Source organism: Protopterus annectens, chromosome 5.part0, assembly GCF_019279795.1.
Source record: "Protopterus annectens isolate FY-2018-M chromosome 5.part0, PAN1.0, whole genome shotgun sequence".
Lineage (NCBI taxonomy): Eukaryota > Metazoa > Chordata > Ceratodontiformes > Protopteridae > Protopterus > Protopterus annectens.
Window position 1 is genome coordinate 773,874,113 of NC_056735.1, and position 14,701 is coordinate 773,888,813.

General features: G+C 41.5%; 1 protein-coding gene across 1 annotated transcript in view; it reads right to left on the reverse strand.

The window, feature by feature from the left end:
* POGLUT3 (protein O-glucosyltransferase 3) overlaps positions 1-14,701 on the reverse strand; it is a 573,319-nt gene that overhangs the window by 428,568 nt on the left and 130,050 nt on the right. Inside the window, exon 2 of the mRNA XM_044072624.1 lies at positions 6,825-7,022. Within this exon, the coding sequence (XP_043928559.1) occupies positions 6,825-7,022 (198 nt within the window). The remainder of the gene's footprint in view (positions 1-6,824; positions 7,023-14,701) is intronic.

Here is a 14,701-nt window from a genome sequence, read left to right on the forward strand (position 1 = left end):
GGAAATAATTCAGTGTTCCGCGGCTTCACGATAATCAGTGTTCGAACTTCACAGTTCGAACATCTGGTGTTCGATCGTCATCCGTTTTGACGGACTGATATAGACCCTCAACAGAGACATGCACACACTGCAAACAATGAGTAGTGACCTGTTCAATAAAATTAACTAAGTTATTTAAAGCAGATATTTCCTTACAAGAAGAAACTGCTGATAAAACTCTCCTCATACTTTCAAAATTTGCCAAAGCCTGACAATTCAAAATTCCCATCCTTATCAAAAAGGTAATTCCAATTCCAGTCTTAAGTGCTTAGAAACAGTGGAATCAGCAAAAGCTATAGCTACTGGTTCAGATTTGGGAATAGTGTATAAAACTGAAAAGACCGAGGAACTTTACACATCCTATCTGCCTTTTTAGGGGCAGTTGGTTGGCTGACCATCAAGAAAACAGCAGACAGTAACAGACACATCCTGTAAAGCAGACAGAACAGAAGGAATGTATGTGTTCTGGAAAAACCTTCTGTAACAACTTGTAGTATTTTCTGAGGGACTGAGAAACCTCAATATTCTTCCATTGAAACCACTGGCACATTCTAGCAATGGTCTCGGAGAAAGAGAAACTCCAATATGGAGAATCACACACTGAGCTCTCCTCTGAGTCTGAATCAGAAATCTGAGGGAAAAAAAAGTGCATCTGTCCCTCCATCTTCCTGTTCAGATTCAGAACCTTGATTGTCTTTGGGAAAAGAAAAATTCCTCCTCCTTTTACCAAAAATTAGTTTACAACAAGGAGCGAGAGCTGAATTAAACCCTGAGCCAGGCCTAGTAAACTACTGCTATCTAAAAAAAAATTAGGAGGAGTACATACATGTTTGGTTTTTTGTTTCTTTTTTGAGAGGAAAAATGGCGCTGTGTTACTCATGGCAGCAGAGGCTTCCCCAGAGATGGGCACATCATTCTGACACAAAAGGAAAACATCCCTGTTTCTAGTCCTAGGACTGACAAGAGTAGCTCTCCCTTGTTCACTGCACGGACCCTGACAGCTGCAGAGGACGTGGCTAACGCCTGGTTCTTTGTGGCTGTAAGTGCCACATCACAGGAATCCGGGGTAAAAGGTGAGTGGTCTGAAGTACAACAACTGCCACAGCAGAGTTATCCACCTACAATGGAGGCAAACTGATAGCCTGCTGTGGTGGCAAAGGCTGTTTACTTAACTTTTTCTTTTTGTGGCTAGAAGGAAGACAGACTATGGGACTGGTAGTGTATTCCATGTTCAAGCCAAAAATGGTGCCTCTTTCCCCGAGGCAGACACGCAGCAATTGTTGCTAAACATTACCAGCCCAAAAAGTTACTTTTTTGACAGAAAAAATACAGCAAAAAGCTCTTTAAAACACTATACCAACCCCACAAAAGAAAAAATAAAGACAATTTCTCCACAGACAAAATGTTTTCAGTTACTTTATACTAATTTTAAACTGACAGAAAAAAAAAAAGAGTGCTCCATTTAAAAGTATGTTACAGTCACGAGACAGTCTATTAAAACACAACACTGCTAAGTTTAAAATAACTTTTCTGAAGAGGAAATTAATAAAACATCACCAAAAGTAAGAAAATGGAAGTCCTCCCCCCCAAAATAGAACTTACCCTGTCCAGCAAAGGAAAGCACAAGCCGACTGTTGATCCTCAAAAGCCTCAGAGGAGCATACTCTTCTATGGCAATGAAGCTCTGAAGGGCTTTGCAACCAAACTTGTCTTTTTGTCAACTCAGCTCGAGCTAACTGGCAGTTTGGGTATGTGGAAGGTGCCCTGAAGCTTTGGAAGCTGGTCGGCTGTTTTATCCTTGACAGGATATAACCAATTTATCTAAGGTTACTGCACTGGGGGAGGGTCTATCAGCAGGAGCATCCTGATTAAAAAGCTGGAATTTTCAATACCATAACTTCTTTCCCCCTTTGGTTCCAGAAAAAAGTCCTCTGTGGGGTGGAAAAACATACGTCAACTGCAGACAGAGTCTGCCTTCTTAGTTCACATCTGATAAGTGTTTCTTCTATGCTGGGTCCAAAGACTGTTGAACCATTAAAGGGAGAAATGATAAAGAATGTCTTGAAGCCATCCACAAAAATCACATAGGTGCATCCAGGCATAGCAATGGTGGGCAATGCTGGTGAAAGCAAATGCATGATCACATTAGTCATGGATTAAAGGGTAGACAGCTGAGACTCCTCTGGATTTCCCCAGGCAGGTTACCACAGAGGGATTCTGACAGCTCCATCAAGTCCCTCTGAAAGAGAATCATGTGAGCTAAGTAGTTCAGCGCTCTGACTGAAAATGTCACTGAAGCATGCATCCATTTCCCAAACCTTTCCAATGCCCTATATTTTCTATCAGGGGATTAATAGATGTGCTGTTCTCTGAGAGCTCCTTTCTTGTGGCTACTGCATCTACTGGGGAACTTTGCTCCATCGGGACTTAGTCTTAACTACCATTAAGATCGTATCTGGTTTGATTGAATTAGCTCCACCATATCAGGGTCCTTCCACACCCGCTGAGAAACAGGTTTACTAGCTTGTCATCAGGTGGAACTATACAGGAGATAGAACAGCCAATCCTGAATGTCTAGATGAACACAGACTCCTCTTGGAAGGGTGCTTTAGTAGACTGCCTCATCACTGGATCTGGACAGAACCCTCTCAAATGCCTCGAAAGCCAAAGCCAAATCCTGAGCCAAAGCAGCACCCCCCCCCCCAACCTGAGGAGGACAGGGAGAGAACATCCTTAGCTGTAATACAACTTGGCTCTGAGGCTGACAAATGCACTGAGCTGTCCAGAGCAGAAGCTCTGAAGGGCCCCAACCCCCAGTCTCTGCTCTGATGCTTCATCTCTTGAAACTAATCCCAATCCAAAAAGGCTGGAGTCGAAACAATGAAGGAAACCAAAGTTGAAGTATTTAATGCTGCTGGCTCTGATGGGGGTACTCTATTGCAGAAACTCTGGTCCATGGGAATAGATTCAAAAGTCAGACTGGAAAAGGAGAGATAAATGGTGGAGTAGTAGAGACCAAGCCTGGGGCCACCAAAGTGGTAAGCTTAAGGGTGCAGGGTTAAGTATGCCATGACTGTCTCCAGAGTATGACAGTTACAATCATTCAGAAGTGCTGGAAGGGTTTCTCCGAAAAAGGCCCTCAAAACCCTTGGATCTGTGGTCCACCTCTGCACTGGTTAAATCTGTTCCCAGATCTGCCCCCGGGGGGGGTCTATCAGCAGGACCATCCTGGCCAAAACTGGAATCAGGGGAGGGGGGAGAGAGAGAGACAGGGAAACCAAAGTTGAAGTCTTTAATGCCGTGGCTCTGACGTGTGTATTCTAAGTTGGGGGTGCTCTAGTCAGTAGGCACTGAATTCAAAAGTGAGACTGCAACAAGAGAGATCAATGGTGGGCCAGTAGGGGCCAAGCCTGGGGCCACCAAAGTGGTAAGCACCAGGTGGACTCCCTGTTGGATCTGTGTCCAAAGAAATGTCGGCACTGTCCGGTCGACATCAGCTTCAAACAGACTACTCAGTGATTGGGAAGACCAGAAAGCTGAAGCCACTGAAGGCAGTCAAGATGAGTGTAGATGTTTCTGCTGTAAAAAAAGATTAATGAAACCTCAGACTAACTGGCTATAGTGAAAAACAAAGTGATGGAGGATGGTGAATGGATCAAACAAACTTCTGAAGCAGACAGATCTAAGTCCCTTGGAGTTGTTGGAGCCAGGTTGGACTGGTCTGATGGGTTCATAGATCTTTTTCTGGATTGAATTTTCAATCCTCTGTTCTTTATCCTTACTTTTTTCTCTTGCTTTTCCCATCTCTTTTTCCTTGGAAACCTTTGGTTTGTCAGACCTTTCTGAAGAAGGGGAAGATGCTTCAGAAGGTGAAGGTGCTGAGACCCTTCAAAACCAGTTATCACGATGACCCTGTAAAGCTCTGGCCCCAAAAGAAGTGCAAACTTCACAGTCTGCCTCTAAATGCAACACCACCAGACAATAAACACACAGGGAGTGAGGATTCTGGGGCAGGATCTTGTGCCCACAAGCTGAGCATTTTTTTAAATCCAGAGGCCTTGTCAGACATGATTTTGCCAAAAGTGTAAACAGCAGCAAATGCTAATAACAAAAAACAGAGAAAATAAGTAGAACCTAGAACACTGTTAGCAAATCTCAATAATCCTATATGAAAAACAATATCTAAATATAGCTAATTATTATTATTTTTTTTTTTGTATGGAAGGTAGGGTAGGAAACAAGTTCCTTAAAAAGGATGAAGAAGAGATTCAGAACACTGTAAAAAAAAAACAAACAAAAAAAAAAACAAATCTGAAAGGGTGTTAGAAGACAGAAGTGCAATGCAACGTGAAAAAAACTTAGAGAAGTATAATTACAAAACAGCCACTTATCTAAGCACCATATCAGAGCCCTCGAATGACACATTTTGACTGATCAAGCAGCAAACGGTATCTGAGGTAATCGGGGACCACATGGAATTATAGGTAGGGGAAGATGGTCACCAGCTAAAGAGACTGGTTTTAGTTTCAGAAGAAATTTTCTTATAGTACAGGTGGAGACTGGGAAGAACAAGAATGAATGTATCTGTTTAGTAGAGGGCCAGGGAGGAGTAAACAGAGAGTGAGAGAGATGAATTGCTATTATAATTAATAATAAGTGATGGCATTGTTGCATAAAATAGGAGTTGAATTGACAGAACAAACACAAATACCAACCCTTTCTGGTAAAGAAATCCCAGTAAAGAAAACCAAAAAATTAATCCAGCAAGACAGAGGGACTCAAAAATGGCCAGTTTCAATAAAAAACTTTTTATTGTCGACACCATAAGCGCTTTCACAGACTAAACTGCTTCTTCAGGTAATGTCCATCAAACTAAAAAACTCAGTTTAAATACCATATACTACCTCCCTTGATTAATCATGTGACATCAAGGTACTTAAATGATTTAAACAAACAGTCTCATAAAAGCATATGCATAGCACCTAAGTACAGAAATCATAATACATTCATAAAAATGCATATGTAACAAATATATATAAAACATAAAAAATACAATAATGCAAAGGCAAAAAACATTCAACGTCTTAGGTTCCTAGATTTCAGCTTAGGTTTTATAGGGACCACATCATTAAGTCCATGCCCACTATCACCTCTCAGTCTAATGATCCACTTAGACTCAAGCTGCTCAGTACTATTCCTGATGTCACCTCCTCTTAATGTCTCGTGCACCCTCCCTATAACCAAAAACTTAAAAGTGTGCTCAGTACCACAGGCAATGACATGTTTTGCAAGGGCATTAGTTTTATTCCCTTTGCTAATATGATACAGATGTTCCGTTATCTTTCTCTAAGCATTCTATCCATCCTGCCTATGTAAAATGTTGACCACAATAAACAGTGGGCCAAGTAAACAACGTGAGAGGTACTACAAGTGGCAAAAACTTTGAACCTATATATTCTATCCCAGTCAGGGTGTGTGAAAGTAGAACTGCTGTCAGTGTAAGTGCATACAGTATGAGTGCCACATGTTAAAGTGACATTACTGCTGTATTCATGCTTATTCCTTGTGTAACATAAGGTTCTTTTTAAGGATTTCATGTTCCTAAACCTGGAGTAGGCTCTGTCACTCTGAAAATATCCTTGTCTGTCATAAGAACTTTCCAGTGTTTTTTAATAACATTCATGCACATGGAAACATTACTAGAATAATGTAATGGTACCCTCCATTTACACTGATTGCTCCTATTATACATTACTCTGTCTGATGCAGGTTTTGAAAAATAAGGGTTAGCGGTGGTCCTCCTCAAGCTTTTTACCCTCTCTACATTTTCAGCTATTTCTCGGTCGCTATAACCTCTCATCCTTAAACAATGCTGTGTAGTTTCTACCTGCTCTTGAAACTCCTTTTCACGTAGATTTAACCTGCAGGCTCTAAAGACTGGTTTCTTAACCACGTTACTAAACATGTGGGTGGGGTGCATACTATGCCTATACAAAAGATGGTTAACATGCATGGTTTCTTATACAATGTAATAAAAATGAAGCCGCTGAGCTGAGCAGCTTGAGTCTAAGTGGATCATTAGACTGAGAGGTGTTAGTGGGCATGGGCTTAATGATGTGGTCCCTATAAAACCTAAGCTGAAATCTAGGAACCTAAGATGGTGAATGTTTTTTTTGCTTTTATTTATATATATATACAAAAAACATTCACTATCTTAGATATATATATATATATATATATATATATATATATATATACACATACACACACATATGCATTTTTATGAATGTATTATGATTTCTGTACTTAGGTGCTTTGCATATGCTTTTATGAGACTGTTTGTTTAAATCATTTGAGTGCCTTGATGTCACATGATTAATCAGGGGAGGTAGTATATGGTATTTAAACTGAGTTTTTTAGTTTGATGGACATTACCTGAAGAAGCAGCTTAGTCTGTGAAAGTGCTTGTAGTGTCGACAATAAAAGGTATTATTGAAACTGGCCGTTTTGGAGTCCCTCTATCTTGCAGGAGTTGAAATGAGATGGTACTGAGTCAGTGGTGTTAGAATTAAAAGGAGAGGGTGTGGTGGATACCCTTCCTTAATCATCTTTGCAGTATTCCTTACAACAGAGATACCCTGCCCTTCCACGCAGTGCATGTCAGATGTATGTCCCACCAAATTTTAAAGAGTAAGTAATCAATATGCTTGCATGCTAGAGAGAAAAGGAACAAACAGTTAAAGAAATTGCAGCAACAGTATACAAGTATAATCTTGCACGCTTACCTTTCAAAATATATGGCGACTGTGCAACTGGTTTACCTTGGTGCAGTACATCGATCTTTAACCCACCCGTGACGCTGCTGTACATTCTATACCTCATGAGAAACGAACCATCATTTCGATCCAGTGGATTAGGCACATGGATTCTAACATATTCATTTGAAGAAAGTGCTTTTATTGCCACAGTGAAAGCAGAGCTGCCTAAAATGATAAATATTACTTCAGTAAACTATAGAAACTTTACACTGACAAAACATGTACAGTGGCCACAATAGTCTTTAAAAATTATTAAAGCATTCACATTTATACAGGCTTTTTAAAGTGGCAAAGCGATGTCACAGTAAAGTGGAGGAGTACTTTCAGTATAGGACTACAGATTCTAAATTATGTAATACTGCAACAATTCAACAGAACCCAAAATAAAACTGAAAGTGCATTTTATACAATACCCTCTACAGACTGTGCAGTGATGAAATATTCATCTGCAATCACTTTTTTTTCATTTGGGTGCACAACAACTAGTTACAAATGTGTAATACTATTTAATTTATGTAGCTCTTGCCCTGGAATAATTGCCTTTCACTGACTGGTGAAAAAACTGTTTGTATAGAAGTCAATCAAAGATGAAGCAGAAATTCAGGAGTTCCCATCAGATTTAGAGGAAATTAGACTTCTGTGAATTTCTTTCATTAAATACCCAGCCATGAGTAAAGGAATCTTTTTTCCAGAAAATAAATTTGAAATATAAACACACACACACACACACACATATATATATATATATATATATATATATATATATATATATATATATATATATGCGTGTGTGTTTATGCATACACAACATACACATATGTACATATATAGAGAAACGGAGAATGACACTTCCCACATGCACACCCCAATACACATCTATATGGTAATATGGTATACATGGGTTTATGGTATGGGACACATGAAATAGCTTAATAAACTGTTGATGACATCATAGGTAGGTGTGTGTGTGTGTGTGTGTGTGTGTGTGTGTGTGTACATTTATTCATTTTACACACAGATATATATATGGGTCTATGCAAACTGATCTACTTCAAAGTAGATCGACTTATACATTATAATACAAAAAAGACTGATCTCAAAAGATTGATGACACAATGTGCATAATCTTAAGACATAACCTTGGAGCATGCAAATGCAAGGGTGCAAGCTCCATTTGTAGGGCTGTGCCCCCCAACTAATATACACCAACGCCAAGACAGCACAATACAAGAGAAAAGGCACAGTCTCCAACCCTGGTATTACACCAATCTCACACTACTGTTGATAAACTTTCCTGCCAACTAAATGGTAGAGGCAGGAAAGCTGTCAACAAAATAAACAGTTGACCAGTTTTACCGGATCCATGACTTTGGTCAACCTGTCATTTTGTAGACCCCCAAATGGTCCAGAAGGTGTTTTGAAATAGATGTTTGGTCAAATCGGAGGAGAGGTCTTCCTCTCCTGCAGGACCCATGTTAAAGAAAAGTCTTTTGAAAGAAAAGGAATCGATCCTGTGTTTTCTGCAGTCAGTGAAGCATTTATAATACAGTCATGTTACTTTTTTAGTTAAATGGAAAAATAATAAAGAAATTAAAATTAGTGCATTTATATACAGTAGCATAAATTGAGCTCCCAAATCCTACAATACTAGCTGTCTTCTATTACATTAAAACAACATACCAGTGTCTCACAAACACAGCCCATAATGGAGAACATTGACATCTGTGCCGTAACAGAGACCTGGTTCAAGGCAGCAGAAAGCACCCCTGCACTACCAGGCTATAACTTATTCCACACCTTTCAGCCCCAGAACATGGACCGAAGTTCCAAAGGCAGTGGTGTTTCCATATGCATAAAGGATGCACACACCTCCAGACTGGTAGCCCAGCAAAACGTATCAGAGATACTTCAGGTGCAGCTAACATTGGGTAAGACAGTGATTCAGGTCATAGCCTGCTATAGGTCCCCAACCATGTCCCAAGACTCACACTCCACGTTCCTATGCACCCTGCAGAATATTAAGGTCCAACCTAACACTCTCATACTGGGCGACTTCAACTACCCCTCCACTAACTGGGAAAACTACTCATGTACCAATACATTTGCCCAACGTTTCCTGGAATTCATTAATTCCAATGCCCTGGACCAGCTCGTTCTTACCCTCACTAGAGGTAGCAACATCCTTGATCTGGTCATTACTAACATGGGTGACTGTTGCTCTACACCAATAGTCAACTTCTCCCTGGTTAGATCTGACCACAAACTAATCACCTTGGAAATCCACATCCCTTCCACCCCCCGCAAAGGTAACCACCATGAAAAACTTCTCCAAAGCTAACTTTAGGCTCCTAAAAACAGAGGTGGCTACCTTCACGGCACCCATGCAAATGGAGAATAGTTGCATGACCGCCGAATCATACACCAATGCACTGTACGAACACGTACACTAATGCATGGATCTTGCCATACCCAATAGAACCAAGATGCTCTACTCCAAAAAAGGAAGCCAATATGGTGGTCCCCTGCCATAAACAAACTCCACAACAGAAAGAGGAAACTGATGCGGAATAAGGTGAAGACCCAAGACTGGAAAAACTCTCTTATCAGCCTCAACATAAAGTTGAGATCCCTCATCAAATCCTCTAAAGCTAGCTATGAAAGCAGAATTGCAGCAGATGGTAAAGACAACCACAAGGCCTTCTATTGTTATGTAAAGAATCTCCACGGCAATACCTAGATTTGCTCTGAGCTACTGCACAATGTTACCTCCTATACTGAGCCAACAGATACTGCCAATAGACTGGCCAAAAGATTCAGTGCCAGCTTTACCCCCCCCCCCCAAAGGATCAGTCACAATACCTGTAGATTGTCAGGCACCCAGTATTACTGCTGCACAAATAAAACAGCACTGTCCAAGGCCAAGAATACAACTTCTATGGGACCTGACAATATCCTTGGCTGTGTTCTACATGAACTACAGAGTGAACTGGCAACTCACCTGTGTGCCCTGTTCAATCACACACTCACCTCAGGCTTTGTCCCTACAGAATGGCACACTGCTACAGTCATCCCTCTCCACAAAGGAGGGGCGACTACTGGCCCTGGGAACTATCACTCCATTAGCCTGATGAGTCTGATATACAAAGCTATGGAACGCATCATCATGGACCTAATAAACAAGGATATAGGGAATCTCCAAACTCTGATCCCACACAGTTTGGTTTTGTGAAGGGTGGATCATGCCTGCTCAACTTGGTCAACTTCTTTGAGTCAGTCACCAGAGCTATGGATGAAGGCAAGGTGGTTCATACAGCCTACCTTGATCTGGCCAAGGCCTTTGATACCATTCCCCACTCAGGAATCATAGAAAAACTCACTAAGCTAGGCATCAACCCCTATATCACTAGGTGAGCTTCAAACTGGCTCACAGGTAGAATCCACAGTGTGAAAGTAGCTGACTTCAAGTCAGACTGCCGACCAGTCACGAGTGGAGTCCCATAGGGTTTGGTCCTGGGTTCTCTCCTGTTTGTATCTACTTCTCTGAAGTCCAGGCCAACATGAAGGGACTCTGGTTGACAAAGTTCGCAGATGATTTCAAGTTGGGAGCTATTATTAACTCCCCAAGTGATGTTGACATCCTACAGAAAGGCCTCACCGAGACCATTGACTGGTGTCAGAACCATGGCCTTAAGTTCAGTGCCAAAAAGTGTGTCGTCATCCCCTTTGGGAAAAACCTGGTTCCCATGAATAACCACATCAATGGTAGTCCACTGAACACAGAAGATGTTATAAGAGATCTGGAAACACAGGTTGACAGCAACCTCTCTTTTGACCACCATACTGCCACTGTGGTCAGAAAGCCCTTCTATGTGGCACATCTCATTACTAAGGGTTTTGCATCTAGGAAGAAAGAAGTCATTGTGTCTCCCTCTACTCTTCCTTCATTAGGTCAATCATGGAGTACAATGCCCCATTTGGCATGTACCTCACTAGACACCTGCAACAACTGGAGAGGCCACAAAAGTACCTTACAAAGAGAATCATAGGCCTTAAATGTTTGTCCTATTATGGACAGACTCAAAAAACTCCAACTATTCTGTCTAATATCGCCTACTTAGTGGCGGATCTCTGCTTGACTTACAACGCCATGTGTGACCCAGCTCTGTTAGAAATGCTACATCTAAAGAAATCCCGAACCCTCCACATCACACACTCCAGAGACCTCACCCTCATTACCACAATAAACAGAACATGCTGGAGGGACAGGTTCATAACCCAGGGACTGCCCATACTATGGAACAGACTTTCCATACATGTCAAGCAGAGCACCTCACTAGAGAGAAATCTTGATGAGTGAATGGGAAACAGAAAATTCACCCCAGGGATCATTCCAGTGGTTTTACTCGACAGAGGCACTGGGAACTAAGGTTGGGTGGCACGATGCCAGGGTAGTCCTACAGGCTAGGCTTGTAAAGGCTCCAGGGTCATTAGCCTAGTACACACCTATGAACCTATAAGGCAAATCAATAAACCAACACAGCCCACAAGGCATAACAATAAACCAAACATACTAGTCATTGGCGACTCAGTTGTGAGACACACTAACCTCTCCCTCACCAGGCATGACAAGGAGAAGGTCACAGTCATTTGTCTGTCTGGTGCCAGAATCTGCCACATCAAGCATGCACTTAAGTCACTCAACAAAAAGTACAACTATGACTCTGTCATTGTCCATATTGGTGTGAATGGCTTGAGATGTACCTCCCTGGACTATATGAAGAGAGACATGATTGAGCTCAGAGTGTATGTGTCCCAGGCAAGTATGACCTTAGCCCTAAGCAGTATCCTACCTTCACCAAGAATGATACCACAATACCAACAAAAAATAACGGACGTCAAAAATTGGCTTCGTTTCTGGTGTCATTCCAAGGGGATTCAGTATCTGTCTGCCTGGGATGACATGGTTGACAGGCCTCGATTCTTTGCCAGAGATGGCCTCCACCTGTTGCCACTGGAATTCCAGATCTTGGCCAAGGCTCTTGCTTCCCCATTGTGCCTTTTTTAGGCAATGTTCCAAAGACGAGTCTTCCAACATAAAAGATCTGTCAAAAAGCAAATCGAAGGTCATGCTGCTTACTAATAGGAGCATTAACCTGAAAATGCACTCAGTGGGGGCTCTCTTTGCACTGGAAGATCGCGTTGTCTGTGCGGTCATGGAAACTTGGTTCAGGGCTGCGGAGGGCACCCCTGCCTTACCAGTCTATACATCATTCCACACATTCCAACCAAAAAATGAGGTCAGGAAGACTAAGGGTGGTGGAATCTTTATCTTCATTAAGGACAGGTTTGCCAGCATAATGCACTGGAACTACTCCAGGTGCAACTGACAGTTGGCAAGACAACCATCCAATTTATAGCCAGCTATAGACCCCCCCTCCATGACTCAGGTCACCCACTCCTCCTACCTAGAACTACTTGACTCCATCAAGGTACCCCATAACGCCCCGATCCTTTGTGACTTCAACTACCCCACCACAGACTAAGTGAACTATTCCTGCACTAATGGACTCACTCAACGATTTCTTGACTTCATCAGTTCTAATGCACTAGACCAGCTCGTTTCACCCCCCACAAGGTGAGATAACATTCTGGACTTGGCTCTCACCAACATGGGAGACCGCTGCACTACTCCCATAGTATATTCCTCCCTGGTGAGATCAGATCATCAGTCTGTCTCATTCGAAGTTTCTATCCCACCCCCCATCCCCACCCACCAGCGATAATCAAGCTAAATAAAACTTCTCAAAATCTGACTACAATCTCCTAAGGGAGGGTATCAGTAGCTTCACACCACTGCCCACCTCACAGGATGCAGACAACTATGCTGAACAGTACACCAGTGCAGTATGCAAACAGACTGTTGAAAAAGGCAGACCGAGCAAACAAACCAGCAAAAAACACAATCCACAGCACCACAGAGAATGAGATGTCCAACCAAAAGTTTTTTTTATATATATAAAACCAGCTTTAATCCTTAAAAGTATAAGCGCTTTCATTTTTGTACACCAAAAACTTCTTCAGATACATTTAAAAAGTCCAAAAAAAACCTTCTAAAGAAGGGGCAATCTCTGAGACACACACATGTCACTCCAACATGTTTTGGTTGAGGTGCTGACTAAGTTCAGATCCCTAGATCAGATAACCCTTGTTCTGTTGGACTTGTGGATGTGTAGCAGTTCCATCAGGGCTGGATTTGTGAGTGCCTTGTAGGTCAGACATAGGTCACCTCTCAGTAATTAGTAGGAAAAGACAGAGTAACGGGATAGAACATGTTGTTTACACCCAGTATTTCCTTTGTGAGGTTGCTTCAGCTGCTGTAAGTGACTAGTCAGGTACATGCCAAATGGCACAGCACTGAACTCAATATTTGGTCAAATGAGGGCTGAGTAAAGCAGGATTATAATTTTCTTAGACCTGGATGACATACCTTTACTTATAAATTGTGCCACATACAAGGACTTCCTTACCACTGTGGACACATGGCAGTCAAACTTCAGGCTATCTATCTGTGCATCTAAGTCTCTCACCTCTGAGTCTACTTCTACGGATGTGCTATTAATGTTGCAATTTTCAGTGGTACTTGACTTCCCAAAGGGTATGATAATGCATTTTTGTCTGCATTTAGTTTTAGGCCATGGTTCTCACACCAATATTTGTCTGATCTAGACCCTCCTGAAGGACATCTACATCATTGGGGGATTCACTGCTTGCACCGAGCTTGCAGTTGTCAGCATAATTTTGTCATCCAGAGGCCTTCCACTTTAACTTTGATTTCAGAGAAGTATATTCGAAACAGAAGTGTCCCAGCACTTAGCACTGTGACACACCACTAGTAACTGGCCTCTTGATGAATCTGAATTCACTCACTTTAATCACATGTCCTGTCCCTTAACCAACTGGCTATCCAACTAGTGACACACGGATTTATGACCAGTTTTGTGAGTTACTTTATAATACCTGAGGAGGTACTGTGTCAAATGCCTTGACCAGGTTGAAGTAGGTGGCATGTACTGTTTTACCATCATCTATGGCCTTACCGACTTTCTCAAAGAAATCCAACAGATTCAGTAGGCATGACTTGCCCTTGACAAAGATGAATTGGGTTGGGTCCAGTATTTGGAGTTTTCCTATGTCATTATTTATCAGGTCCATAATTACTCTTTCCATAGCCTTACATACAAGACTAGTCAAACTTATGGGTCTGCAATTTTCTAAGTCAGTAGATGGTCCCCCTTTATGAAGAGGGATAGTGTGGAGGCTGTGGTTAAACAGAGATCCTAATGGGTCCAATAAGTCCTGATTTAAGCTGTTTAAGAGGCAACCTGGTATGGGATGGTGGAGGAACTCCACCTGAAACACAAAACCATGTTTTTTTTAATTGTATCTTTGTATGCCGAGTTGTTTAAGGCATCACAATCACTCTAAGTGCTTCTTACTTTTAACATGCTTTTTCCCATAAAATAGTCATTATGGGACCTGCCGTATTAATGTGATCTTGTTTTACTGTTGGGTGTCTATTTAAAAGAATCCATTTCAAATACCATTTATACGAGTCATGCTAGACTAAGGAAACAATGTGATTTTTTAACTCCATTTAAATAGAATGCCAGTACTGTGAGTCACAGGCATCTTAATACAGATTTGGGAAAATGAAAGTTATAACCCACAAAGATAAAGAGAGGAAAATCACCAGCAAAAAAACAATAACTTCCAACAAAGTGAAATGGAAAGGCTCCTATAGCAAACAAAGTACTTTATTTAATGCTACAATTTCTTCCACATTT